General features: G+C 57.7%; 2 protein-coding genes across 5 annotated transcripts in view; both read left to right on the plus strand.

Moving 5' to 3' along the window:
• The first annotated feature begins 2858 nt into the window (after positions 1-2858).
• Positions 2859-9349, plus strand: EPHX3 (epoxide hydrolase 3). 2 transcript variants are annotated; one of them, XM_017678976.3, is made up of 8 exons: positions 2859-3008; positions 3090-3478; positions 3634-3719; positions 4104-4261; positions 4365-4493; positions 5374-5477; positions 5573-5709; positions 5812-9349. In XM_017678976.3, exons 2-8 carry the CDS (start codon positions 3236-3238, stop codon positions 6035-6037), a joined length of 1083 nt encoding a protein of 360 aa, XP_017534465.1. In that variant the 5' UTR covers positions 2859-3008; positions 3090-3235; the 3' UTR covers positions 6038-9349. The 2 variants fall into 2 exon arrangements, with proteins under 2 accessions (XP_017534465.1, XP_017534466.1); XM_017678977.3 differs by lacking the exon at positions 2859-3008 and having other exon boundaries at positions 3015-3478.
• Positions 9350-14705: 5356 nt separating this feature from the next.
• Positions 14706-25471, plus strand: part of NOTCH3 (notch receptor 3) — a 30899-nt gene continuing 20133 nt past the window's right edge. The window contains exons 1-13 of one of the 3 annotated variants that reach the window (XM_017678978.3): positions 14706-14800; positions 17798-17876; positions 21143-21285; positions 21362-21700; positions 21790-21912; positions 22001-22234; positions 22860-23015; positions 23104-23289; positions 23432-23545; positions 23701-23814; positions 24315-24548; positions 24661-24771; positions 25256-25448. In XM_017678978.3, coding sequence (XP_017534467.3) covers positions 14764-14800; positions 17798-17876; positions 21143-21285; positions 21362-21700; positions 21790-21912; positions 22001-22234; positions 22860-23015; positions 23104-23289; positions 23432-23545; positions 23701-23814; positions 24315-24548; positions 24661-24771; positions 25256-25448 — 2063 coding nt within the window. In that variant the 5' untranslated portion in view covers positions 14706-14763. Of the gene's footprint in view, positions 14801-15188; positions 15397-17797; positions 17877-18643; positions 18753-21142; positions 21286-21361; positions 21701-21789; positions 21913-22000; positions 22235-22859; positions 23016-23103; positions 23290-23431; positions 23546-23700; positions 23815-24314; positions 24549-24660; positions 24772-25255; positions 25449-25471 lie in introns of those variants that run through there. The other 2 variants (XM_037018189.2, XM_017678979.3) reach the window with 2 other exon arrangements.

A 25471-nucleotide genomic window follows, 5' to 3' on the forward strand; every position in this document is an offset into this window, starting at 1 on the left:
TGCTGGCGTCTCCCTGACGTTTCTTTGTGAACCACCTATTGCCTAGGCTTGGCCCAGGGGTACCCCCCCAGGACCACATCTGTATGAGAACTACCACCAGGGGTCCTCTAGCCCATCTCCTATGACCCATCCATGCTGTCTTGGGGCAGGAGCTGCCATCCCACTCGGAAGCCATGACAGGGAGCCCAGGTCCCCTTCTGTGGACCCTGGCCTCCTAGGTGGGTAACGTGTGCCAGCAGACCAGCTCACACAGTATTCCTTCCCTTTGCCCCCTCACCCATCCCATCTCATTCCTGACTCACCAGAGGCCTCGAGCCACTTCCTCCTTACGACTCCTTTTATTTAAGCTCAGGGTTAACCACATATTCGTAGATAAGCATACATCCCCCAAGAGAGGATCCTCACTTCCCGTGCACACAGATGTGCACGCACACATTCCTGCCAAGAGAGCCTGCCCATGTGCCTGCCGGGATACCATTAAGAGTGGCCCCTAGGATGTTAGACGGAAGGGTATCATTTGTATGTATCCAGAAACACAAACTGACTGAAACATTTCTAGCACTGTTTATTAATCCACATCCCCCTTTCCTTTCCTATCAGAAAGGCCCTGCATTGTCTCGTGGTTGGGATCTGCCAAACCTCCCTGCGAGGGTGCAGTTCAGGCATCCAGCCCGAGCCCCCAGCTGCCTCTCTGGCCCCACACAGGCACTTCCTCCTTACACCACTGTGCTGGTTCAAGTGTGACTTACATTTTGATTTTTTTGGGTCGCTTCCATCTCGTCTCATTCCAGTTTTGTTCCGTGTTTCATTCAGAAACTTGCCCAGGCCAGGTCCAACTAGCTGGAGGAACAGTTTTGTCTGCACCTTCTCAAGACTTAACTCTGCCATGGACCTCTCCATACCTCCCTAATGGGTGTTTTCTCTAACTGGGTTGTAATTAGAACTTGGATCTACTATTTAATTTCTCTGGCCATTTCCTAATCCTTCCCACAGTACAAGGAATCCTAGTCCTATACAAGAGTAAGAGGCGTGCACTGTACTGTATGCACGGATCGCTTGGCCAATAATTACGTCAGTGAATCTGAGACTTGTATTTAACACTTCAGACATTTGTAGAAGGGAATTCGTAGACTTTTCACTTATATACTAAGGGATTTTTTTTGTGCGGTTCTCATTGCAAAAATAAACATTTGTACTGAATATAAAAATACTGTCTTGTGACTACTGTTTTTTTTTGCTGAAGGGTAAAGCTCCAGGCGACAGAAGGGTGTGAGTCACCTTTGTGTAGCAGAGCATGAGGGGAGGTCCCAGACACCCACCACCCATGCAGCTAGATGAGAGGACTCAGAAAGGATACCAGGATCGACGAGGTTGGAGAGCTGAAGGGATAGGAAGTGTAAAAGAAACCAAAGCTGTGATGCAGGCTAATCGTACAAGGAAGGAAAGGTGGGTTATAAATGCAGAGGGAACAAACGTTTGTACAGTATAGGCAGTGTAATTGTAGATGTCTGCTGGACTCCAGAGATGTACTGTTACTGAGGTAGAACCACATAAACCACTATTGCCCTTTAAGTAGGAACCCACACAATTATGGTCCTTGGATAGTATAACGTTTAACAGCCTTGACAAAACAAAGGTAAGGTTAACAGTGGAAAGTGGGAGGTGACTGTATTTAGAGGAAACAGGACAACTAAAAATGGAAATGGCATATACAGGAGTGGTGACATGAACGAGTCAGTAGTGCTCCAAATTGGTAATCAAGAGCCACATAAAAAATGTTAAAAGCGCTCCCCTGTGGAAGGAGAAGTGGGGCCCAAGATTGCTGCCCTCTGCAAATCCTGGATTGCTATTTAGCCGGTTGCTTGGCTTTAGGCAAATGATTTAATCCCCGAATTTCGTGTTCGTGATCTGTAACACGGGGATGTGACAATACTTTAACTTAGTAACTTAATAGGATTTTTATAAGGGTTAAATGATGAGTGAGCCTGACATTTCAGATTCTTCAGGATCTTGAAGGAAGGTTGCAAAACAGGAGGGGGAAGATGCCCTGCCGGCCTCGCCCGGCCCTGCCCCGCTTCCTCTTTCCGCCAGAACCCCGGTGACTCGACCGGCGCGGTCCTCCCCCGGCGCCTTTCTGAGTCAGTCTCCCGAACTCCCACTGGTCGCCACCCGCGGAGCCCCTGCCTCCCAACATCTGCCGATCGGTCCAGGGTGTCACCTATCGCCCGCATGTTAATGGCCGCCGCCAGCCAATCACAGCCGTGAGGGGCGGGCCGAAGGGCCCGCTAAGCCGACTGGAGGCCGGCGCGGGAGCCAGGGCTGGGTGAAGGTGCTGCTAGGTCTCTCGGAGCCAGGCCGAGGGGCGAGTCGCGCTCTGCAGGGTGGGAAGCTCCCGGGGGGGGCGGCGGCAGGGGATCCCGAGGTCTCCGGGATGAGGACACGGGCCCGCGCCTACCTCACAGGCCCAGCCACCGCACTACCTTCGCTTCCGGGCCCGCCTGCCCCGCCCCTCCTGCCTCATTGGCCCGCATCCAGACCTACCCCAACTTATTAGCCCAGCCCTCACACTCGGGGACTGCGTTGGGCCTTCTCCGCCTAACATTAGGCCCCGACCCTATGGCCTCGCCCATCGATAAGCCGCGCCCTCCATTAAGGCACGCCCCTATCCCTTGCAACGCTCCCGGGCCTGGTTAGGGTCACCTTTCCCGCTCCTAGGCCGCACCTACTCTGCATTGCCCCGCCCCTTCGCACCAGGCCCCTCCCATATCACCCCTCTCCCGTGTGTATCCAGTCCCCAATCTCCCCCTTGACTTTAAACCCTCACCACCTGCCCGAGTCCTAACAGATCCCGCTCTCTTTTTAAGCCCCGCCCGAGCCTTGCTAGGCTCCGCCCACAGCTCCAGCCCTCGGATCCCTTCTCCCCAAGGCCCCTCCCTAGCCTCCGAAGCCCCGGTCCACTCGGGCCCCATCCCCGCACCCTAGCCTTGCTCCGTCACCGTCACGCCCAGGTGTGTTCACCTGGCAGTTAGGTGGTGAGTCTTGGGTGCGCGGTGACGGTTTCGGTCTGAGACGCCCGCCTCTTCTTTCAGCGCATTCCGCAAGCGCCGACAGTACAGAGGGGCCCCAGACGGAAGGCGGTGGGCTCCCCGGCCCTGGCCCCGCCTCTCTGCAGCTGCCCGCGCCCCCCACCCACCACCCCGACGGCAGCGCCAAAGGCATCCCGGGACACCGCGACATGCCCGAGCTGGTGGTGACGGCTCTCCTGGCGCCGTCGCGCCTGACCCTGAAGCTGCTGCGCGCCTTCATGTGGACCCTCGTGTTCTCGGCGGCACTGGTGGCGGCCGCCGTCTACGGCTGCATCGCGCTCACTAACGTGCTGTGCCGGCCCCGGCGCGGCTGTTGCGGGCGCCCCCGGCGCACTCGACCCGCCTGCTTGAACGACCCGACTCTGGGCGAACACTGCTTCCTGACTCTCGAGGTGAGCGCGCGCGGGTTGCCTTCGGGGCCGTGTGCGGCCGGTGCGTAGCGGGCAGAGAGCAGATGGTTGAATCCAAATCTGGGTCTGCACATGACTGGGGGTTCAAGCCTAGGCAAGAGGGGTTTCCCCAGGTCTCAGACTGCGTCCTCCCCCAGAGTTCGGGCCTGCGCCTGCACTGTGTCTCCGCCGGACGCGGCAACGGGCCCCTCATGCTGTTTCTGCACGGCTTCCCTGAGAACTGGTACGTCTGAGGCCCCGGGACCTGGGGTGCACAGGGCTCGGGGGCGGTGGGATTTCAACCACCAGGGCATCCAGGAGGCAGGGATGAGGGCTTGGAAGACCAGTGGTGCAAAGCATATAGACCCAGGTGGGGCACTCAGGAACAGGAGTCTACATCAGGGCCCTCAAGGAAGGGAGTCCCTGAAGGATGAGCGAAAGAGGCACGTAGATTTGAAGCTGCCCTGAATCCGGGGCGCGGCCGACCTTGCCCTCCATCCGGGGTTCCCCATCTCCTTTCTGGGAAGTCCAGAGCAGGAAGGTGGGGTGTTAAAGGCCCCTGCAGGGTGGAGGTGGTGGTGCAGTCTGGGAACCCTGACCGGAACGACCTCCCTGGCCCGCTCGACAGGTTCTCCTGGCGCTACCAGCTCCGCGAGTTTCAGAGCCGATTCCACGTGGTAGCTGTGGACCTGCGGGGATACGGCTCCACCGATGCACCTCGGGGTGTTGACTCCTACACCATCGACCTGCTAATGGCAGACATCCAGGATGTCATCCTGGGCCTGGGTGGGGACGCACCCTTATCCCAGACCTGGCCTCCCCAACCCCTGCCTCACCTCTACCTGGTACCGATCTTACACCGTTCCTCTGACTCTCCACTTCCCCACAGGTTACTCCAAGTGCATCCTAGTGTCCCACGACTGGGGTGCACTCCTAGCCTGGAATTTCTCCATTTACTACCCATCCCTGGTTGAGCGGATGGTAGTGGTCAGCGCAGCCCCCATGTCTGTGTACCAAGGTGTGTGCAGGACACTGGGATTTGCCCATGTGAAGGGGTGTGTGTCTGGGTCTGCACTTCTGTGTTCACTAGTCAACACTCTATGGGCTGAGGGTGCAGCCGCAAACTTGGGTCCCTTGCCTCGTGGTGCTCCCAATCTATAGTCAACAATGTACCCTTATGAGTAACCCCCTTTTTTGGCATGTGAGTAACATTTTTGAGCACTTAGAGGTAGCAATTGCTCTGAGAAGGTGCTTACATACAGTAACCTACACAAGCCTCCTGGGATCGTGAAAGTGCCATTATCTCTACAATCCAGTTGGGGAAACTGAGGCAAAAGAGGTGAAATGGCTTTTTTCTGGCCGGGAAGACGTGGATAACTAAGCAACTACCATAGCATGAGATGCCTTTTCTGGCTATCCAGTGGCCATCGCATCACCTGATTTTAATTCCTAGTGTTGTAGTCATAGCTGTGCACTGACACGCTCTCTCTCTCACTCTGTTCTTTATTGTTTGTTTCTATCTCTAGACCGTCAGCTCTCTGAGGACAAGGGAGTTTTGTCCGTTCATTCACTGCTGAGTCTCTAGGGTTTAGAAACAGGGTCTGGCACACAGCAGGTGCTCAATAAATGTTTGTTGAATGAAGCAGGGGAAATGCACCCAGGCCTGGGTAGGGAAAGCACACTGGTAGCTGTGGGGGCTCCTGGGAACTGAGGAGGAAGAGGTCCCCATTCTGTGGGTACAGTGACCACACAGCAGGGAAGGAAGGGAGCCTAGGCTGGTAGGAGTGTCAAGTATCCTAATGGGCTCAGGCAGGCAGCAGTGAATGTTGGCATGTCTGTGAGCCTGACCTGGGTCCATTTGGGGGGGCAAGCCTCACATCTCTGCCTTCTCCCCACAGACTACTCCATGCACCACATTGGCCAGTTCTTCCATTCCAACTACATATTCCTGTTCCAACTTCCCTGGCTGCCCGAGAAGTTGCTGTCCATGTCTGACTTCCAGGTGCAACGGAGTGAAGGCCCCAGGCATGGGTGGGGGATAGCAGGTTGGGACTGGGAAGGCTGGGCACTGAAACCATAGTCCTGCGTTGTGCTCAGATCCTGAAGACCACCCTCACGCACCACAAGAGGGGCATCCCACACTTGACCCCCAACGAGCTGGAGGCCTTCCTTTATGATTTTTCACAGCCTGGGGGCCTCACTGGGCCCCTCAACTACTACCGAAACCTCTTCAGGTGAGACCAGATTCTGGGAGGATGCTCAGTGGAGTTGCAGGGGCAGGGGATGAGGGCAGCCATCTTTCTGTCCCTCTATCTGTCTGTCTATCTTGGTCACAGGTACTTCCCCCTGGAGCCCCAGGAGCTGGCCATGCCCACACTGCTGCTGTGGGGGGAGAAGGACACCTACTACGACCAAGGGCTGGTGGGGGCCATCAGCAGCCGCTTTGTGCCCGGCCGGCTGGAAGCCCACATCCTGCCAGATGTGGGCCACTGGATCCCACAGAGCAACCCCAAGGAAATGCACCAGTACATGTGGGCCTTCTTGCAAGACCTACTGAACTAGTGGCCCTCGTTGGCCAGCCTGTGTGCACCTGGGATCCATACAATGTATACACCCAGGTGGATCTGGGGGTGCCCTCAGACACACCAACCTGTATGTTCAAACACAGGCATGAGTGTGTGCACATGTGAGCAAGCACTGTGGCTTTGGGGAACCATGTGCGCCTCTCTGTGGAGCTAGATGCTCAGTGTCCTACCTCTCCCCTCCCTGGGGCCCCACTCTTCTTGCCAAAGTCAGCCCCCAGAGCTACACAAACCATAAGCTGTCTGATCTTCCTGTCCTTGGCTTCCACCTCCAGTCTGGGGCTTCAGCTAAAAAAAAATATGGTACTGTAGCCACATCTGGCTACTTCAGTTTCAACACAAATTGATTAAAATTAAATACACTTAAAAATTCACTTCCTCAGGAGAGAGGGGAACCCTCCTACACTGGCTGATGGGAATGTAAACTAGTTCAACCATTGTGGAAAGCAGTATGGAGGTTCCTCAAAAAACTCAAAATAGAAATACCATTTGACCCAGGAATTCCACTCCTAGGAATTTACCCTAAGAATGCAGGAGCCAATTTTGAAAAAGACATATGCACCCCTATGTTTATCGCAGCACTATTTACAATAGCCAAGAAATGGAAGCAACCTAAGTGTCCATCAGTAGATGAATGGATAAAGAAGATGTGGTACATATACACAATGGAATATTATTCAGCCATAAGAAGAAAACAAATCCTACCATTTGCAACAACATGGATGGAGCTAGAGGGTATTATGCTCAGTGAAATAAGCCAGTAGGAGAGAGACAAGTACCAAATGATTTCACTCATCTGTGGAGCTTAAGTACAAAGCGAACACTGAAGGAACAAAACAGCAACTGACTCAAAGAACCCAAGAATGGACTGACAGTTACCAAAGGGAAAGGGACTGGGGAGGATGGGAGGGAAGGGAGGGATAAGGGGGAAAAAGGGGCATTAAGATTAGCACACATAATGTAGCGGTGGGGGACACAGGAAAGGCAGTATATACAGAGAAGACAAGCAGTGACTCTATAGCATCTTACTACGCTGATGGACAGTGACTGTAATGGGGTATGTGGGGGGGATTGATAGTGGGGGGAGTCTAGTAACCATAGTGTTGTTCAAGTTAATTGTACATTAACGATATAAAAATAAAAATACTCACTTCCTCAGCCATATAGTTCAAGGGCACAATTGCCCTGTCAGCATAGAAAGTTCTATTGGATGGTGTTGATGAGGGTATTCCTGGAGTAGGGACATCCCCTGCCTGGCTCCTGACCATCTCACCAAGGAAGGATCCTCATGGATAGGCAGGTGGGTGCCCAGACTCCTCTCCAGCCAGCCTCTTGGCAGCTCCCACGATCTCCCTCCCAGTCGTCACTGCAGGCCTTATAAGGTCAAATTATCTTGCCCCAGCCTAGGAGAGACCTCTGGGATCCCTGTCTCAGATCCACCGGAAAGCAGTTCAGTCAGGATATGTGAGATTCTGGACCCAGCACAGGAAGGGCCCAGCTCCCTGAATGGCCATCTGGGGTTTGAGGCAGGCCTCTCCAGCTCCTGGAACCTTCTGCTCCAAATTACCCACAGTTGCTGCTGATTCTTCCTGGGGACCCCTGGCTCCAGCCTCCAAACAGGGCAGTGCAAGTGAAGGGTGGACCACCCAGCTCCAGGCTGGTCACAGCATCAACTGCTGTCTCCCCAGCCTTTGCCTGGCCACTGGAGACAGTGTCATGACCTCCCTGGGGACTCAGCAGAACTCAAATACATCCTCTTTTATCTCTGGGATGGGCTGGCCTGGCCAAGGTCTGCCTGCTGGTCATCTGGCCTCTGCCCTCCCTTGTTCCCAACATAACATCCACTCGCTCATCACGTGTGTTAGGCACTGTTTAGGCCCCGAGGATAAAGTGTGAACAAGAACACAGCCTCGTTCTGGAGTGGAGTGCACAGGAAAGAGGTGTGGAATGTGTGCTGGGGGTTCAGGAAAGGCCTTGCTTTTTGCTGGGGGCGTACATTTTGGGGTTGGGGGGACGCAGAACCTAGGAAGGTCAGAGGTGGGAATAAGCTTGGGAGTAACCGCGTGGAGATGAGCGGCTGCTAGGGCTGAGCGAGGGAGGGGGCACGCGGGAGAAGACGTCAGAGCCAGGCCGCCAGCGGGGGGCTACGGCGAGTTTGGATTCCATTTTCAGGGGGATCTGAGAGAGGGTTTTCAGCAGGGGAGGGACATGGCTTGCATTTTGAAAAGCTCCCTGTGGTGCCTGGACGGACCCACGCAAGAGCGCGAGCGGGGAGCAGGGCAGGGATGTCCGCACAGCCTCAGCGGCGGTCTGTCCGCCGTCCACTTCCGGAGAGGGCATCCCCAAGGCCCGACCCAGCCCAGGGGTCCCTCTGCCAGGATGGGAACAGTGTCCCTGGGGGCAGGAGATAGGCGGTAGGAGAGGGCCCGGGACCCTCGGAGCCAGGGTCGAAGGTCTGGAGTGAGGAGGCCTGCGGGCAGGACGCGGACTGCGTGTCCAGGGGGTGGTGACGGTTGCCAGGGAAACGAGAGAAGGACTGATGGTTGACCAGAACGGGTCGTGGTTGTCTGGACAACCAGAGGGACCCCAGCGAAGGCTGACGGGAGGCCTCGGACAGTTGCCGGGCGACGGAGTCCGCTGACGGTTGCCAGGTAACGAGAAAGAGCTGTCTTCCGCCTCGGCGGCCTCAGGCCGGAGAAAGAGAGCATCTTGGGGGCGAGGGAGGACCGATCTCGTTGATTGGGCAGACTCCTGGCGAGCTAGCCAATGGCGACTCGTGGCTCGGCCGCAGCCCGCCTCTCCAGTCTGAGCCAGTTCGGCCGCGTCTTTCTTCGGCCAAGGGTCTCGGCGCGCGCAACGCTTCTGGGGCGAGGGGAGGCAACCCCAAGGGCTTGGAAGGGGACTGCTCCGGTCGCGGGCGCACCCCAGCTCGGCCTCTCCCTTTTCTGAGCTCCCGCTTTAAGACCACCTTCCAGGAACAAAACAGCAGCCGACTCAGAGACTCCAAGAAGGGACTAGCGGTTACCAAAGGGGAGGGGTGGGGGAGGGCGGAGGGGATCGAGGGGTATTATGTTTATTACACATGGTGTGGGGGATCACGGGGAGAACAGTGTAGCACAGAGAAGGCAAATAGTGGATCTGGCATCTTACTACACTGATGGACAGCGCCTGCATTGGGGTATGGGTGGGGACTTGATAATAATGGTAAATGTAGTAACCACATTGTTTTTTCATGTGAAACCTTCATAAGAGTGTATATCAATCATACCTTAATAAAAAAAATTTTTTTTAAAGACCACCTTCCATCATTCACTCATTCACCCATCCATCCGTGCATCCGTCCATCTCTCTCTGCTACCAGCTCTAAACTGCGGGCCCCGCACCAGAAATGGGGCATAGGAGACGACGCCGGGCACAGACGCTCCCAGCCCTGTGTGGTCAGGCCCAGGTGGGATGAGGAGCTGGGGAAAGGCTCTGACCTAGAGGAAGGGAGGGAAGGCTGCCTGGAGAAGGTGGCCTTGGAGCTGAACACTGCTAGGATGTGCTCCAGCCCACGGAAGCCTCCCATGCCCAGGTGGTTAGTTTAGCATTTCCGTGAGACCCAGAGGAAAGTTTGGGATGGGAAGACGGAGCTTCAAACACCAGGCCAGAAGCTTGATCATCAGTGTGACAGAGACTGGGTTCCGGACCAGTGTGTGTTTCTGGAATATTATTTGGGAGCTGGTGAAGGGGCAGGACCAGATGCGGAGGACTGAATGTGGGAAGGCTGGGAAGGAGGATGGGTGTGGTCCATGCAATAGAGGATGAGCCCACGTCCAGGCACTGGGGAGGAGCAGATATGCATGAAAGGCCAGAAGTAGGTTTGGGCATGTTCAGTCTGAGAGGCTGGACTCCTAGCACAGGGACCTAGAAACATCTAATGGGTTAAAAGCATCCATGTGTAGTGGGGCAGAGCGGGACAGAATGGAGAACAAAATTGAAGACTGAGCCCTGGGGGCCCAACATATTAAGGATAGGCAGAAGACTGAGCCCACAGGGGTAAGAGGGGGAGCAGACAAACCTGGTGCCCTAGCAATGGTGGCGGGGGCAGGTGGGGGGCACCAGGAGGAGAGACATAGCTGGTGGTGTCCAAAGCTGCAAGGAATTGAGAGGACTGAGCCACATAGATCTCAAGGGAGGCAACCTGGGACGGAGATAGAGGACAGAGGGCTTGGACGCCCTGAATGCCACTGAGCAGAAGTGGGGAGGGAAGAGTGGGGAACCCCAGTCAGGAGCCTGAGGGAAACAACTGTCACATTCAGACAGGGTAATTGGTGGCAGGTTTGCTATAGGTAATTTGCAGGCAAGGTTAGTACACCACCCCTGGTCAGGTGCCCGTGGAGAGCCATTACTATCTCCAGGCCCCGCCGACTGGGCAGGGGGAAAGCAGGATGTTAGTAGAGCTCAGGGAGAGATGTGTATGGACAGGGCCTTTGGCAAGGGACACAGCCAGCAGAGGTGACCCTACAGGGGGAGATTAATATCCCATTCTCTCTTCTGGCTTTATCTTGTGCCAGTGCCTCCTATTGGTCAAACCCACCTGGAAGCCAGGAGACAAGGACGTCCATTGATGCAGTGTGTAGGGGTCAGCCTCTCGGGACAGAGAGCAGAGTGGGGCAGGGGAACAAGGGAGCCAGCAGAGGTGGGGGGAGATGCAGAGGAGAGGGACAGGAGCCTGGGGGTGGGAGAGTAAGAACAGTTGCGCCGGATTCCTGCCATTTTCACTTTATCTGGAAAAAGACCTCAACTTTTCGCCAAGGGAGGAGGTAATGTAAAGCTCCAGGAAGGCGCTCCCCTTCTCTGAAGCAGGAGGAAATGTGGGAAGGACAAGTGTGTCACACAGACGAAAAGTAGGTAGGGAACACTAGAGTGCTGTGGTGTACAGGTGAACAGGAGAAGATGGGGTGTGGGAGGTTGGAGTGCTCTGACTCCAGGGCCTGTGAAGCCAAGGCATCCATTGGGTGTCCTGCCCAGTGGCGGGGTACTAAGGCAGGGAAACTACTGCCCCCAGAGGGGGTGGGAGTGGTCTCCCCGCTTCCTCCGCCCAGAGCTGCAGATCCAATAGGTGCTTGATTGAAGTGAGCTCCATTTCTCCACTCTCTTTTCTTCCACTTTCAACTCTTACACACACACACCCCTCCTCCAGGACACCCCACCAGCCCCTTGCCTTCCTCTGACCCAGCCCTGATCTAATGGGGTCAGGCATGTGTATGTCCAGACAGGGATGTCTCCAGGGCTGGTGCTGGGCACAATCAGATCTCAGCTCCTGGGTCCTACTCTGCCCTGCTGAGAGATGCTGGGCAGATTCATTGATTCACCTGAGAGTTATTTCACCTCCCTACCATGTGCTCTATGCTGGACATGGAGGATTCAGTAGTGAGCAGGACAGATGCCCACAGAGCTCAAAATTTAATGGGGGAGCCAGGCAGGATTATGTAAAGGGAAGAGGTAGTAGGAGCCAGACGAGAGCACATGAAGAGATGGCCGAGCTTCCAGAGTAATCTTTTACAACCTCAATCAGATCACTTCTCCCTGCTAAAACCTTCCCACTGTGCTTGTGAAAGAATCCCAGACCCTCAGCCCCTTGGGACTTAGCTCCCGCAAGCTTCCCTGACCTCCCGCCCCTTGTTTGTTCTGCACCCAGCACCCTGGCCTCAGCACTGCTGTCTCACCCACCCACCCCCTCCGTCTCTGGGTCTCTGCACTTGCTCTTTTCTCTGCCTGGAACAATCTTCCTCGTCTGTTTTCCTCTCCGACTGCTTCTCCTTGAAGTCTCAGTTCTCAGTCCCCTCATCAGAGGCCTGTCCTGAACCCCCACTCTGAAACCTCTCCCTCCCTCATGCCACACTCAATTGTTCTTATTTGTTCTCAGTAAATGTTTGTTGGATGACTAAATGAAGGTAAGAAGGGCTGGGAGAGCAGAGTGAGCTGCCTTCAAGGTATGGGAAGGGTGCTCCCAGCAGTGGTCGGAGCCCGCCAAAGGCTAGGGAACAGTGGAAGGCAGGGAAGTGAAGCTGCTGAGGCGGGGACGGTGTTACTCTGGGCAATGCGGAGCCATGGCAGGCTTTTGCGTATGAAGGCCCCAGGGAGGCAGCGGCTAGGAGACCCGACTGGGCCAGAGACCACACCCGGCAGCCCTCACCCCTGCTGGTTCTTGGTGGCTCTCTTGGCCCACCGCCTGGGCATGAGGGCTTGGATGCAGCTTCTGTGCAGAGAGTGGAGGTGTGGTCGCTGGAGAAGAAGCCGAGGGCACGTTCTCAGGTCCCTGGTCAGTGGGCCTGCACCCGGCAGCTGTGGCTTGGCCTGGCCCCAGGTCCCACATCCCCTGGGACTGAGCTCATTGAGGAGAAATGCAGTCCCTGGCCAAGGCGGCCAGCAGGGCCAGGGGACAGGGCTCAAGCCCACCCCTACCCCCACCACATTGGGAACTGTGTGGCGGCCTGCTGCAAGGCCGTGGGAATGATTCCTTGACTGTCCAGTTTCCCCAGGGATCTGGACACCTTGGGCTGGTCCTTTCGTCATAGCTGGAGGGCAGAAGCAGGAAGCTGGAGCAGGGACCCCCAGCTTCTGCTTGCAGAGTGGGTGCCCTTGGAGTCACAGGGCTTCAGAAAGGGCCTGGCACGCAATAGGGACTCTGTAAATGTGTCTTTCTTCCTTTTGTCTCCCTCCCCCACCATGCCTCCACCACTACTGTTCCCTCTCTGTCTCTGTCAGGGCCACCAGATACGTGGAGCCTAGCAAAATGTGTGTCTACTTTCCTTGGTTGCTCCTTGTGACAGGGAGCTCAGCACCTCTTAAAGTATCATGCCAGTTCAAAGTCCTTTTTCAGATGGCTCAGGGAAGGAACCCCTAGCTTTGCCCATGGGCCCCCAGACCCTTTTCTGGACCTCCAGCCCCCAAGAATGGTACTGAAGAGACTGATCTGGGCTCGGTGAAGTGTCTGTTCTGGGATTGGCATCCCAACCCCTTTAGCCACTTCCTGGGTCACTAACCCCTCCCATGTCACCACCTCTGTGCCCACCCCATTCTGGGTGATGTCTGATCCCCAGGAAATTCCCTCTTCTTGGGGGGAGACAGAACAGGACAAAAACAGCCCCAGCCCCTTGTGGACAAGACTGAGTAGGAGGTCCCTGGTCAGTGGGCCTGCGGAAGCCTGATAGGGGGCAGGGGGTGCAGAGAGGTCTTCTTGGAGCTGGAACCTTCCAGAATGTATAGGAGTTCACCAGGTACAGGAATGTCGGGGCTGGGCATGGGGAGAAGGGCATGCTAGAAAGAGGGACCAGCATTGGTAGAGGGGTCATATGTATGGGAAATAGCAGAGCATTCCCGTAACTAGAAGAGAAGCATTTTTGAAGAGAACACACTTGCTGTGAGTTTCTGCTTGGAGAGGAAGCAGAAGGGCCCTTCTAATCAGCTGGGTGCCCCAGGCAGAGGGAAGAACCTGGGCAGAGGCCGTGGGCATGCCAGGCCTGCTGGATGAAGACAGAGTTTGACTCTGTGATGATGAGGATGACAAAAGGGGGCCGGGTCCAAAGGCTGTGAAAGGAGGGCTGACAGCTTGGATTTCCTCTGGAGCGCTAGGCATGGGCGGGGCTTCAGCTGCACCTGCCCCAGGGGCCTGTTGACTCAGCACCCTTGCTGTGAATCTGTCCAGGCCCCTTCTTGTGCAACTCTTGACTTTTTCTTTGACTTATCCCCACCTCCACCCCCCACACTCCACCTGGCCTGGAGTCACTCAGATCTAGGTTCAAATCTCAGCTCTTTCTCCAGAAATCCTCCAGCAAATCACCATAAGATGGGCAGAAACCCACCCCTGCACAGATGCTGAATCCATAGGATGGGTGGCCTAGCATTTTGGTTCCTGTTTCCTGGGGCTGGGCTATCTGCTGGCCTCAGCAGGGCTTAAGGTCATCTCTGAGGACTATCCCTAGGGGTCAGTCATTCAACTTTCACCCTGGGCCATTCATGCTTCTTCTTTCTAACTATGGTACTTCTCTGCCTGTCACTTCTTCTTCCAGCATTTAGAAGTCATCAGAGGCAGTAATGGATGAAGAAGGATAAGCAAAACGTGGTCCATCCTTACAGTGGAATATTACTTAGCCACAAAAAGGAATGAAGCCCTGATTTGCACTACAGTGTGGATGGACCTTGAAAACATCATGCTGAGTGAAAGAAGCCAGACACAGAAGGCTGCACGTTGTATGATCCCATTTATCTGACATGTCCAGGCAGAGCCCTTACCCTGTGTCGTGTGCTCTCCCCAGATGCTGTCCCCTGACTCTGGCCCAGCCCTGAGCTCACAGGGCTGGGGGTGTCTATACCTGGCTTTTTCTTGGACAGACTGAGGGCTCTTCCAGGGCTGGGCTTGGGCCCCTTCCTGGGACCCCTTTCTCATCACAGGGACAGAGTGGGCTGCAAAGGGGCTTTGCAACAATGACCAACTCTGCGAAAAGCAGCTGATCAAATTGAGCAAGATTGTTTGAGCCACAAAGCACAGAAGGGTATGGGGTGGGGCTTGAGGAATGGGGTGGACCTTCGGGGTTCACACAAAGCAGTGAGGAGAAAGGGGATCACTTTCCCGGAAGGCTGAGAGTAAGAAGGGGTGTGCTTGTGTGTTTGCCTGCGTTCCTGAAACTCCCAGGGTGTGTCTGGGCACGGAGGCTGCAAATGCCCCCCTGGGCTCAAGGCCTGGCCAGAGGTTCAGGTTCGTGTGTTCCCAGTTTTAAGTCCCATGAACCTGTGTTTGCATCTGCATTTGTGCATTCTGGCTGCGTGTTCACCACCTTCTCAGGACTTGCCTGGCCTCGATTTCGGGGCGTCTGTGTTTGCATCCTGGGGCTGCGAAGTGTCCCCAGCTCTGGTTGTGGGGTGGGAGCGGGTGTTGAGGAGGCTGAGTGTGTCTGTCACTGCGGGGTAGGCCCACGGCGCACGGCATGGCCGGCCTGGCTTTCTGAAGGCCTGCGGGTCCCAGGCTGTGTGGGTGGAGGGTGGGCCAGGACCCCGGGAGGCCGGGCGGGGGGCGGGGGAGAGCAGGGCCGGCCCCGGGGCGGGGCGAGCCGCCGAGGGCTGGGGGCGGGGCGGCCCGGCAGCCTCACTTTGGTGAAGTTGGCGGCGCAGAGACGGGCCCGGGACGCGCCGGAGCCCTGGGAAGGAGGGAGGACGGGGAGGGAGGGTCGCGGCCGGCAGCCATGGGGCCGGAGGCCCAGGGGCCCCGCCGCCGCCCGATGTCGCCGCCACCGCCACTGCCGCCCGTGCGGGCACTGCCCTTATTGCTGCTGCTAGCGGGGCCGGGGGCTGCAGGTGAGGGGCTGGGACCCGGCGGGCTGGGCAGGGTGGGGGCGGGGGACGAGCGCTAGAGCAGAGTGCAAGGACCCCGGGTTTGCAGCTGAGGTGGGGAGGCCTGGGGGCCCAGGACTAGGACAGGGGCCGGGGGCGGAGGAGCCCGGGGGCTGCGTGGGGTTGGGGGCAGGGCACCAGAGGCCTGAGGAACAGGGGGCCGGGAACGACCAGGGCTGGGAATGAGGGGACCCGGGAGTTCAGAACTGGGAGCTCGAGGTGCGGGAATCAAGGGACTAAAGATTTTGAGGCTCGCTCGCAATCCGTGCCCGTCTGGTGTCCGGCGAAGGTCACAGATGGAGCCCACGTACCCCCAGGCCGGGGACCTCTCGCACAAAAGCCCCCCACCTCACCCCACACACTCCCGGGAAGGCCTGGCCGGGCGGGGGACGCGGCGGGGCGCGAAGTTCTCAGAGCTCTGAACTCGCAGCAAACTTGTCCAGCCGGAGCGCGGCAAGACCCGGAGCGGCAGCGGGAGCCGGAGCCGCCGCGGCGCCCCCGCCCCGCCCTCTCCCGCGGCCCCGGCGGCCGGGACGGGCGGCCCCGGACCCCGCCTCCGCACGGGGAGGGCGCGGACGGGCGGGAGGGCCGGGGGCCCGGACCCACGTGCGCCCCTGCGGCCCCAGAGCCCCTCCCGGCCGGCCGGGGCCCCCCGCCCCTCCCCGCGCCCGAGCTCCCTTCCCCCGCTCGGGACAATGGCCACGCCGTCTAGACACCCCCTCCCCCCAGCCGGCCTCGCGCTTTCTTTGCCAGACAAAGCGGGACGGACGGCGGGGCCCGGGCGGGGGCTGCGGGCGCGCACCCACCCAAGGGAGGCCTGGCCGGCGGAGGAGGGACGCGGGCGAGCGGCCCTGGCCCGGGGTCAATGGAAGCCGCTGTGGGGCTGGGCGCTAGCAGGGGTGAGGGGTGCGGGACGGAAGGGCCTGCCCAGCCTTGGGGCCCCATCTGGCAGGAGCGGCCGCCCCCGCGGGGCCAGTGCACACACACATGGCCTGTGACACATTGGCAGGCACGCACAGATCTGTATGTGTGACCCATACAGAGATGCAGACATGCGGGCGTACGTACACACACGCACACACAGAGTACACCCGCAGATGTGCACACCCAGCTCACACGCTGACATAGGTGCACATACAAGCACACATGTTCACACATAACCTGGCACACCAGCCGAAGGCCTCACGCTCGCTGCCTGCACACACTCAGACGACATGCAGACACGCATCCAAGGGCATGCCCACACCCAGCTTGCGCAGACTCATCCAGCCTAGCCCACACATAGATACCCAAGCACACCAGGTCACACACACAGACACACAGCTGTACACCCAGCTACAGCATGTATCTCACATACACAGATGCACAACAGATGCACACATGCACATCACGCACGCACACACACGTGGCACACAGCCCACAGCCAACATCACGCATCTCCCAATGTGTCTCCCAGCAGGTGACACAGTCTGTGGGCATCTCCTGAAGAAGGGGACATGTGCCATGATGGCTGTCTTCAGGGCCCGCCCCAACCATTGTCTCTCCCTCTCTCTGTCTCTGCCCTTCTCTGTCTCCTCCCTGTGTCTGCCTGCTTCTAGTTTCCTTTTTTGTGTCTGCGTCCGTTTTTCTCCAGTTCCTTCCATCTTTCCATCTCTAGCTCTCTGAGGTGACACACACGCATACACAGAGCAACCTGCTGGCACACACAGTTCTCCACTAGCTCACACCCAGTCACACCCCAGACCTGTCTGGCAAGACAGTTAGACTTTGTCAAACCCCAGAGGGACAGAGCCCTCAGGGATGGGGACGCTGGACAGGGCAGCACACGTCTTGTACCGGCTGCCCCTCCCTTCGATGTACATCCTATTCCAAAACACCCAAGGCTCACTGCACGTGGGGGACATGCCTTGGCCTCTCCCTAGAGCTACCACACAGGCCCGCCTGGTTGGAGTAATGACCAACATCAGGGGTAAGAAGGGACTCTCTGCCTCTGCTCCTTCAGTTGCCCCAGGATCGGGGTACACAGCCATACACCTCCCTTTAACACTAGGCACCCTCACTTCCTGCCTCAGAACTTCCCATTGCAGCAGCTTCCTGAGCCCCCACATCTGGCACAAGTCAGCACCTCCTCCTGTCTGCCCCTGCCTGTGGTTCCCAGGGCCTGAGCTGGCAGGGACAGCTGCAGCCCCAACAGCTGGGGCTGGGGCGGGGGGCCGTGGGAACTGTGGATGGGGTCTCCCCACACCCACAGAGGCACCCCAGCCTGGTGCAGCTGTTGCCTGGGGGAGGGAAGGAGGAGGTCTGTCACTCTGGGCTGGGTTCCTGGGGGCCTGGCTGACCCCCACCTTCCTTTGCACCCACACAGCAACCCCTTGCCTGGATGGACGCCCATGTGCCAATGGAGGTCGCTGCACCCAGCTGCCCTCCCGGGAGGCTGCCTGCCTGTGAGTGCCTGGCTCTGAGTGATCAGTGGGCCCCATGTGGGGAGGTGCTCTGTCTTCTCCCTTGCCTTTGTGTCCAGCGTGGATGCCCCTACCGCTTCCTACCTGTGTGTGGCTTGGGCAACCTCTAGTTTCCCCATCAGAATGGAGCGGGGCTTTAGAGTCTGGCTGGCCTGGGTTCAAATCCTGCATAATGTCGCTGACTGCCTGGGACTTAAACTCTTTAAACCTCAATGTCTTGGGCTGGAAAATAACTCCAACTTCACAGAGTTTTTGGCTGCCTGAGGTCGCATGTAAAGCCTCTGATGAAGGTAGCTATTATTCAATCAACAAATCTTCAGGGACCAATGGCAGTGGCTTGGCAGTAGTGGGAACCCTGCGGCACCTTCCTATTAAGATTTTGTGGTGGGAGGACAGGAGGTCTGTAATATAGCTCTGCTCTGTCACTCTGTCACTCTGGGCTGGGTTCCTGGGGGCCTGGCTAACCCCCACCTTCCTTTGCGCCCCACCTACCTTTGCTGTGTGACCTTGGGTCAGTTACTTCCCCTCTCTGAACCCCATTGCCTCTGTGATATAGGTGTGCTTCCCTCTGGCTTGTGACCATGAAGGGGCCCAAGAATTCAGCTGTTGGATAATACAAGAAAGGCAGAAGGAGGCGGGGTGGGGGGGCAGGCCAGGGGCTGGGAAACAGCTCAACAGAGGCAGATAGAGCTCAGTTTGAAGTCTGGGCTCTGGGATACCTCAAGCAAGTGCTTTGACTTCCACACCTCAGTTTTTGCATCTGGAAAATGGATCAATAATAGTTCCTCCTTCGTGAGGCTGATTGTAAAGACTGAAAGATACTTCATATGAGGAACCCAGCATAGTGCTCAGCACACAGTAAGTGCTCAATAAATAGGGATTGTTATTTAATAAGGTACAGGAAAGAGGAGTCAAGGGGGAACCTCTCAAGGTTATGGGTAAATGCTTAGTTCTTTTCATAATATTGTCATTAGTAATAGTAGTTCACCCAATAGCTGTTGATTGTTTCATTGATGTCTTTATTTAATCAACAAGTGTGCCAGGCCCAAGCTGGGTGGGTCTGGGGTGACTTTAGACCTAGGAGAGCCCCTTTGAAGTTACACAGGAGCTTTGGACCCCCACTTGGGCTCACCTGGGTGGGGGGTTTACCTCCGTTGAGCGTGTTCCTCCCGGTGGGAGTCTGATGGTTGGAGTAGGGGAAAGTGTGACACTACCTGGAGCCACACACCTGGGAGGTGGAGCCCCGGGGCTGGGCGCCTGCGCAACGGAGTTCTGCACCTGGAATACAGCCGACAGGTGAATGCGCCCTCGGCGGCCCCGCCCCTCAACAGGTGAATCACCGGCGCGCTCGGCCGCCCGGAGCCCGGATCGCCCGCAGTGGAGCGGGCTCTGTTTCCGGAGCTGGGGCGTGGGAAGCACTCCCCGCGGGCCCCTCAGATCTCCTTCAAGGTCCCAATACTCGTGTCCTTTCAGGGACACTCCAAGCTGTCCCTCTTTGGATCCCCCAAGTCTCCGCCTCCAGTTAGGCTTCCAAGCTCGCCTGTATCTCCCAGGCCTCAGGCCTCCTCCGTCAACCTCCCCACCAAGTCCGTTCCCCACCCCGCCGTTTCCCCCAAAGCCCTGGCCGTGAGGCGGGGCGCGGGCGGAGGCTGGAACCGGCCCGACCGGTCGGCAGGGGCGCAGGGCGCAGAGCGTGGGAACCCGCTCGCGGCGGCGGGAGGGGGCCGCGCCCTGCCTGACGGTGGGACCTGCCTTGTTCGGCGCCCGCCGCAGCGCGCCCCCTCCCGACGTGCAGTCGTGGCGGCCAACCGTGCGCGTCGGGCCTTTGGGGAGTGGGGCTGGGAGCTGGACCCCACCTCCAGGCACGACCTTGCACCCGCGCCCATCGTGCCCCGACCTGTTTTGCTGGGGGCCCGTTGTCGCGGGGGGGAGGATCTTGTGGGTGAAGCTAAGGACTGAGTCAGCTGCCCGCGTTGAGCCCCACGCTATAGGGACAAGCCAGAAGGAGGGACAGGCTTCAGGGGTGGGCAGCGTCAGGGGCGGGGCCTGGACCTAATCGCCTCCCCAGGCCTCTCCCTCTGGCCCTCTGGTGTCCCTCTGAAGGTTCCAGTGTTAAGACCAGCTCTCCCGTAACCTCCCTCACATTCAAGGCTGCCTTGGTGGGGTTGGGGAGGGGGCTGCAGGCTGAAGGACCTGTCCACTAAAGCGGAGGCACCAGCATTGGCGTCCGCCTCCTCCCCGCAGTGGAAGGAAGGGTTGTCGTGCCCCCAGTAAGGCAGAGGATTAGTGGAGGTCCTTTCTGTCTGCCCTTGTGAAAGTTGCCCATATCCATGACTCAGGCTGTGGGTTGGTGTCCAAGCGTTTGCCAGGCCACCCTGTTCCCCTGGTGTGTCCCTCTGTGGGTGGCTGTGTGTGTGTTTCTGGGGTTGTCTGTCTGTCTGGGCCTCTGTGGTTGTCTTCAGAGTCTGAGACTTTGCATTTGCTCTTCCCTCCGCCTGAAATGCTCTTCCCTGCACAGCCTGTGGTCCCCTCCCCCACTTCTTTAGCCTGTAAAAATGCAATATTTACCTTCCCTCCTCCCTCTGGCCCCCTTCCCCTGTGTCTTGGTTTTCCTGGGCCTGCCATAACAAATGACCAAAAACTGGATGGTTTAAAGCAACAGAGATCTATTCTCATAGTTCTGAAAGCGAGGTGTTGGCAGCCTCAGTGTCTCCAGCTGCTCTAGGGGAGAAGTTTCCCTTCCTTTCTCTAACTTCTCCTAGCTTCAGGCATTCCTTCATTTGTGGGCATAACACTTCAGTCCCTGCCTCTGTCTTCACCTGCCTTTCTCTTCATTCTCCAAATCTCCCTCTGTCTTTCTTTTATAAGGACACTTGTCAGTGGATTTAGGGCCCGTCTGGAAAACCCAGGATGACCTTATCTTGACATCTGTCACTTAGTTACATCTGCAAACACTCTTTTTCCAAGTAAAGTCAGAGTTACAGGTTCTAGGACGTGGACATTTCTTTTCTGGGGTCACCACTGAACTCCATGCAGGCCGATCTGGCTGCGAGCATCAGGAGGGTAGAGACCGCCTTCAGTGTGTGTGCTGCTCTATTCCTACTGCTGAGAATATAGGAAGTGCTCTGTGGGTATTTGTCACGTGAATGTGAGTGTGTGTGTTTGCCGGGCTGTTTCTGGCCTGTCTTGTGCATATCTCTGGGGCTCTCTGTCCTGTTCTGCCAACACTGAGCCGTCTCTGCCCACAGGTGCCCACCAGGCTGGGTAGGCGCATGGTGCCAGCTGGAAGACCCCTGCCATTCGGGCCCCTGTGCTGGCCGCAGGGTCTGCCAGAGCTCGGTGGTGGCAGGCACTGCCATGTTCTCATGTCGCTGCCCCCGCGGCTTCCGAGGTAAGGGAGAGTCTGGAGGGGAGCCTGAGGCCAAGGGTGTCGTCGGCCCAAGCTCACCCTCTCCTGGTCCCTCCAGGCCCTGACTGCTCACTGCCAGACCCCTGCCTCAGCAGCCCCTGTGCCCACGGGGCCCGCTGCTCTGTGGGGCCCGACGGCCGCTACATCTGCTCCTGCCCGCCTGGCTACCAGGGCCGCAGCTGCCGAAGCGATGTGGATGAGTGCCGGGTGGGCGGGCCCTGCCGCCACGGTGCCACCTGCCTGAACACGCCTGGCTCCTTCCGCTGCCAGTGCCCAGCTGGCTACACGGGGCCACTGTGTGAGAGCCCCGCAGTGCCGTGTGCCCCCTCACCCTGCCGTAATGGGGGCACATGTAGACAGAGCAGCGATCTCACTCATGACTGTGCCTGCCTTCCTGGTGAGGGAGCTGTACTAGGGGTGGCTGGGGTGGGGAGGATAGCAGACCCGCCTGGCAGTGACCATCCTCACCTCCTCCCCCCATGCTAGGGTTTGAAGGCCAGAACTGTGAAGTGAACATGGACGACTGTCCAGGGCACCGATGTCTCAACGGGGGGACATGTGTGGATGGTGTCAACACCTACAACTGCCAGTGCCCTCCCGAGTGGACAGGTGAACACCCCGGACTGAAGGGAGCTGGGTGGCCAACCTTAGGTGGGCCTGTAGCAGGTGGCTGGACTGGTGCGTCTGTGTGCCACAGGCCAATTCTGCACGGAGGATGTGGACGAGTGTCAGCTGCAGCCCAATGCTTGCCACAACGGGGGCACGTGCTTCAACACGCTGGGTGGCCACAGCTGTGTGTGTGTCAATGGCTGGACGGGTGAGAGCTGCAGTCAGAATATTGATGACTGCGCCACGGCTGTGTGCTTCCATGGGGCCACCTGCCATGACCGCGTAGCCTCCTTCTACTGCGCCTGCCCCATGGGCAAGACTGGTGAGTGGCTGTTCTCCCTGCAGGCAGCGGGGAGCCATTGATGGCTCTGTAGTGGGGGCAAGGATGGAGTCTGACCTGAGTGTTAGCATGTTTATGCTGGAGGCTGGATTTGTGGTGAAGGGTAAGCCTGGGAGAGGCCTGGGAGGAGGCTGGCACACAGCCCAGGGCAGAAGCCATGGGAATGGAGAGCTATACTGTTTTCAAGAACGGGAAGGGACCTTTGGAAGAGGTAAAGGCCAGAGGAAGTGTTTAGGAGGGGGTCTTGGAGGTGGAGGGAAGGGCACCTCAGCCAGAGGATGCTGCAGAAGCAAAGGCTTGAAGGTTGGACCCTTTTATAATCAGAAAAAAGAATCAACAGATCGAAAAACAGTATGTGGATGTTTCCAACTCATTTCCAAATTGGTTCAGAAAAAAAGAAAGATAAAGCTTACAATAGTTGAATTAAGGTGGACGATGTATGAATAAAATTTTCTGTATGTTAGAAGTTTTTCATAATAAATGGGGGGAAAGAGCTGCTATACACTGTAGGTTAACAGAAACAAAACACAAAACTATGTGAGGGTGTGGGGCTTTTTGGGGCAGAGCTGGGGGGGTCTGACCTTGACCCCTGCTTACCCCTTCCCAGGGCTTCTGTGTCACCTGGATGATGCCTGCGTCAGCAACCCCTGTCATGAGGATGCTATCTGTGACACTAATCCTGTGAACGGCCGGGCCATCTGCACCTGTCCACCTGGGTTCACCGGTGGGGCGTGTGACCAGGATGTGGATGAGTGTTCGATCGGTGAGGGGACGATTCTGAGAACTAGGAAGGAGGGGATAGGCGGGTCCTCAGCTGCCCACACCCAAACCGACTGTGCCTACTCCCTTAGGCGCCAACCCCTGTGAACACCTGGGTCGGTGCGTAAACACACAGGGCTCGTTCCTGTGCCAGTGTGGCCGCGGCTACACCGGCCCACGCTGCGAGACCGATGTCAACGAGTGCCTATCCGGGCCCTGTCGGAACCAGGCCACGTGCCTCGACCGCATAGGCCAGTTCACCTGCATCTGCATGGCAGGTGCGTGGTGGGTGTGGCCGGGGCGGAGCCTGAGGCTGGGGGCGGGGCTAGCGGAGCCTGCAGGCGGGGCAGGGAGGGGGTCAGGGGTGGAACTGGGCTTGGCCTGGGATCCTAATCCCTCTCCCTTGTGCCCCATCCCCAGGCTTCACAGGTACTTACTGTGAGGTGGATCTGGACGAGTGCCAGAGCAGCCCGTGTGTCAATGGCGGGGTCTGCAAGGACAGAGTGAATGGCTTCAGCTGTACCTGCCCCTCAGGTGAGGACCCTGAGCCAGGGAGCCAGACAAAGGCAGGTCCCTGCAGGGGCGAAGGCTTCAGGATGGGGGCCTATAAGGCCTTATTAGGGCTGGCGAGGGGTGGGTGGCTGCTCTGATCCCCTCTGGGCCTCTGCTCACCCCACTCTCCATTGCAGGTTTCAGCGGGGCCATGTGTCAACTGGACGTGGATGAGTGCGCGAGCACCCCCTGCCGGAATGGAGCCAAGTGCGTGGACCAGCCCGACGGCTACGAGTGCCGCTGCGCAGAGGGTGAGCGCAGCAATGACAGGCCGGCGAGAATCTGGAGGCGGGGCTCAGGGAGGAGAGGGCCAATGACAACCTTGAGGAAAATTTGGGGGCAGGGCAGCATCAAGGCAGGCCCAATGACAGGCAGGCTAATGATGGACATAAGCATGAACCAATGGGTCTGGCAGGATCCAGAGTAGCTCTTTCTCTATGTATCTTCCGTGTGTCCCCATTTCCAAGGTGAGGCAGGAACAGGGCTGATAGTTCAATCCTCAACAAGGATTGGAGAAGGGGTCACGTCCGGCGGAGGGATTTAACTGTGGAAGTTTCCCGCCAAGGGCGAGGGAGCCCTGGAAGGTTTGGCTGAATGGGGTGTGGCCATCTGGGGGAGGGGCCTGGATAAGCCTGCCTCCAGTTGGCTCAATGGATGGGGCTGGGGTGGAGCTGAGCCAGGATTGGGCCGAGGCCGTGGCTGTGGGCAGTACTTCGTCAAGTGGGCCTGGCCTGACCCTCTGGGCCTGCAGGCTTTGAGGGCACGCTGTGTGAGCGCAACGTGGACGACTGCTCCCCGGACCCGTGCCACCATGGGCGCTGCGTGGACGGCATCGCCAGCTTCTCCTGTGCCTGTGCTCCGGGATACACGGGCGCGCGCTGTGAGAGACAGGTGGACGAGTGCCGCAGCCAGCCCTGTCGCCATGGGGGCAAATGTCTGGACCTGGTGGACAAATACCTTTGCCGCTGCCCGCCTGGCACGACAGGTGGGTGGGGCTGGGGGCAGAAACTACATCTGGAGGGGCACAGAAGGCTTGGGGATAATGCCCCTGGTGGGGCACCAGCGGTGCCTACCCCTGCCAAGTTCCCTTTCCCCAGGTGTGAATTGCGAGGTCAACATCGATGACTGCGCCAGCAACCCCTGCACCTTTGGGATTTGCCGGGATGGCATCAACCGCTATGACTGTGTCTGCCAGCCTGGCTTCACAGGTGGGCAAGCGGCTGCCATGGAAAGGGGGTCTTTATAGGGTAAGGGTGAAATCTCCCATCTTTCTTGGCTAAGTTTCGTCCCTCTGTTTGCGCACGCTTGTCCAACGAGATTGTCCACACTGAGCTCCGAGGCAATGCTCTCTCTCACTGGGTGAGGTTGTCCCTGTAATCAGCTCAAAGTTATTGCGGAACGTAGATAAGAGTGTCCAGACTAGGGGATGGGGGTGTTTCTGAGTGGGGCCAAGGTAATTGCTGGTGGCAATAAAAGTGACTTCATTTAAGTTTGGGGACAAAGATGATCTGGGGCAAGGTGGCTCCATGTTGAGGTGGTTGTCCCAATTTGCAGAAGAGCTGATGCATTATGGAAATGGAAAATGAGGTGGCCCTTGCTCAAGGATGTGACCGTGCTAAAGGGTCAGGGCTGTCCCTCCCAGTAGGCTCCCTTGTCCTCGTTCCAGAATGACATTGTCTGCTTGCTCCCCAGGGCCCCTTTGCAATGTAGAGATCAACGAGTGTGCATCCAGCCCGTGTGGGGAGGGCGGCTCCTGTGTGGATGGGGAAAACGGCTTTCACTGCCTCTGCCCGCCTGGCTCTCTGCCCCCACTCTGCCTCCCCCGGAGCCATCCATGTGCCCAGGAGCCTTGCAGTCACGGTGTCTGCCATGATGCACCTGGAGGGTGAGGCCTCTCCCCAGCGCCTG

Source organism: Manis javanica, chromosome 13 (genome assembly GCF_040802235.1).
Source record: "Manis javanica isolate MJ-LG chromosome 13, MJ_LKY, whole genome shotgun sequence".
NCBI classification, from domain to species: domain Eukaryota; kingdom Metazoa; phylum Chordata; class Mammalia; order Pholidota; family Manidae; genus Manis; species Manis javanica.

Coding starts and splice junctions, on each gene's coding strand:
- EPHX3 (XM_017678976.3), top strand. CDS start 3,236: ATGCCCGAGCTGGTGGTGACGGCTCTCCTGGCGCCGTCGCGCCTGACC. Junction 3,720..4,103: donor CACGGCTTCCCTGAGAACTG/GTACGTCTGAGG, acceptor CCCGCTCGACAG/GTTCTCCTGGCGCTACCAGC. Junction 4,262..4,364: donor GGATGTCATCCTGGGCCTGG/GTGGGGACGCAC, acceptor ACTTCCCCACAG/GTTACTCCAAGTGCATCCTA.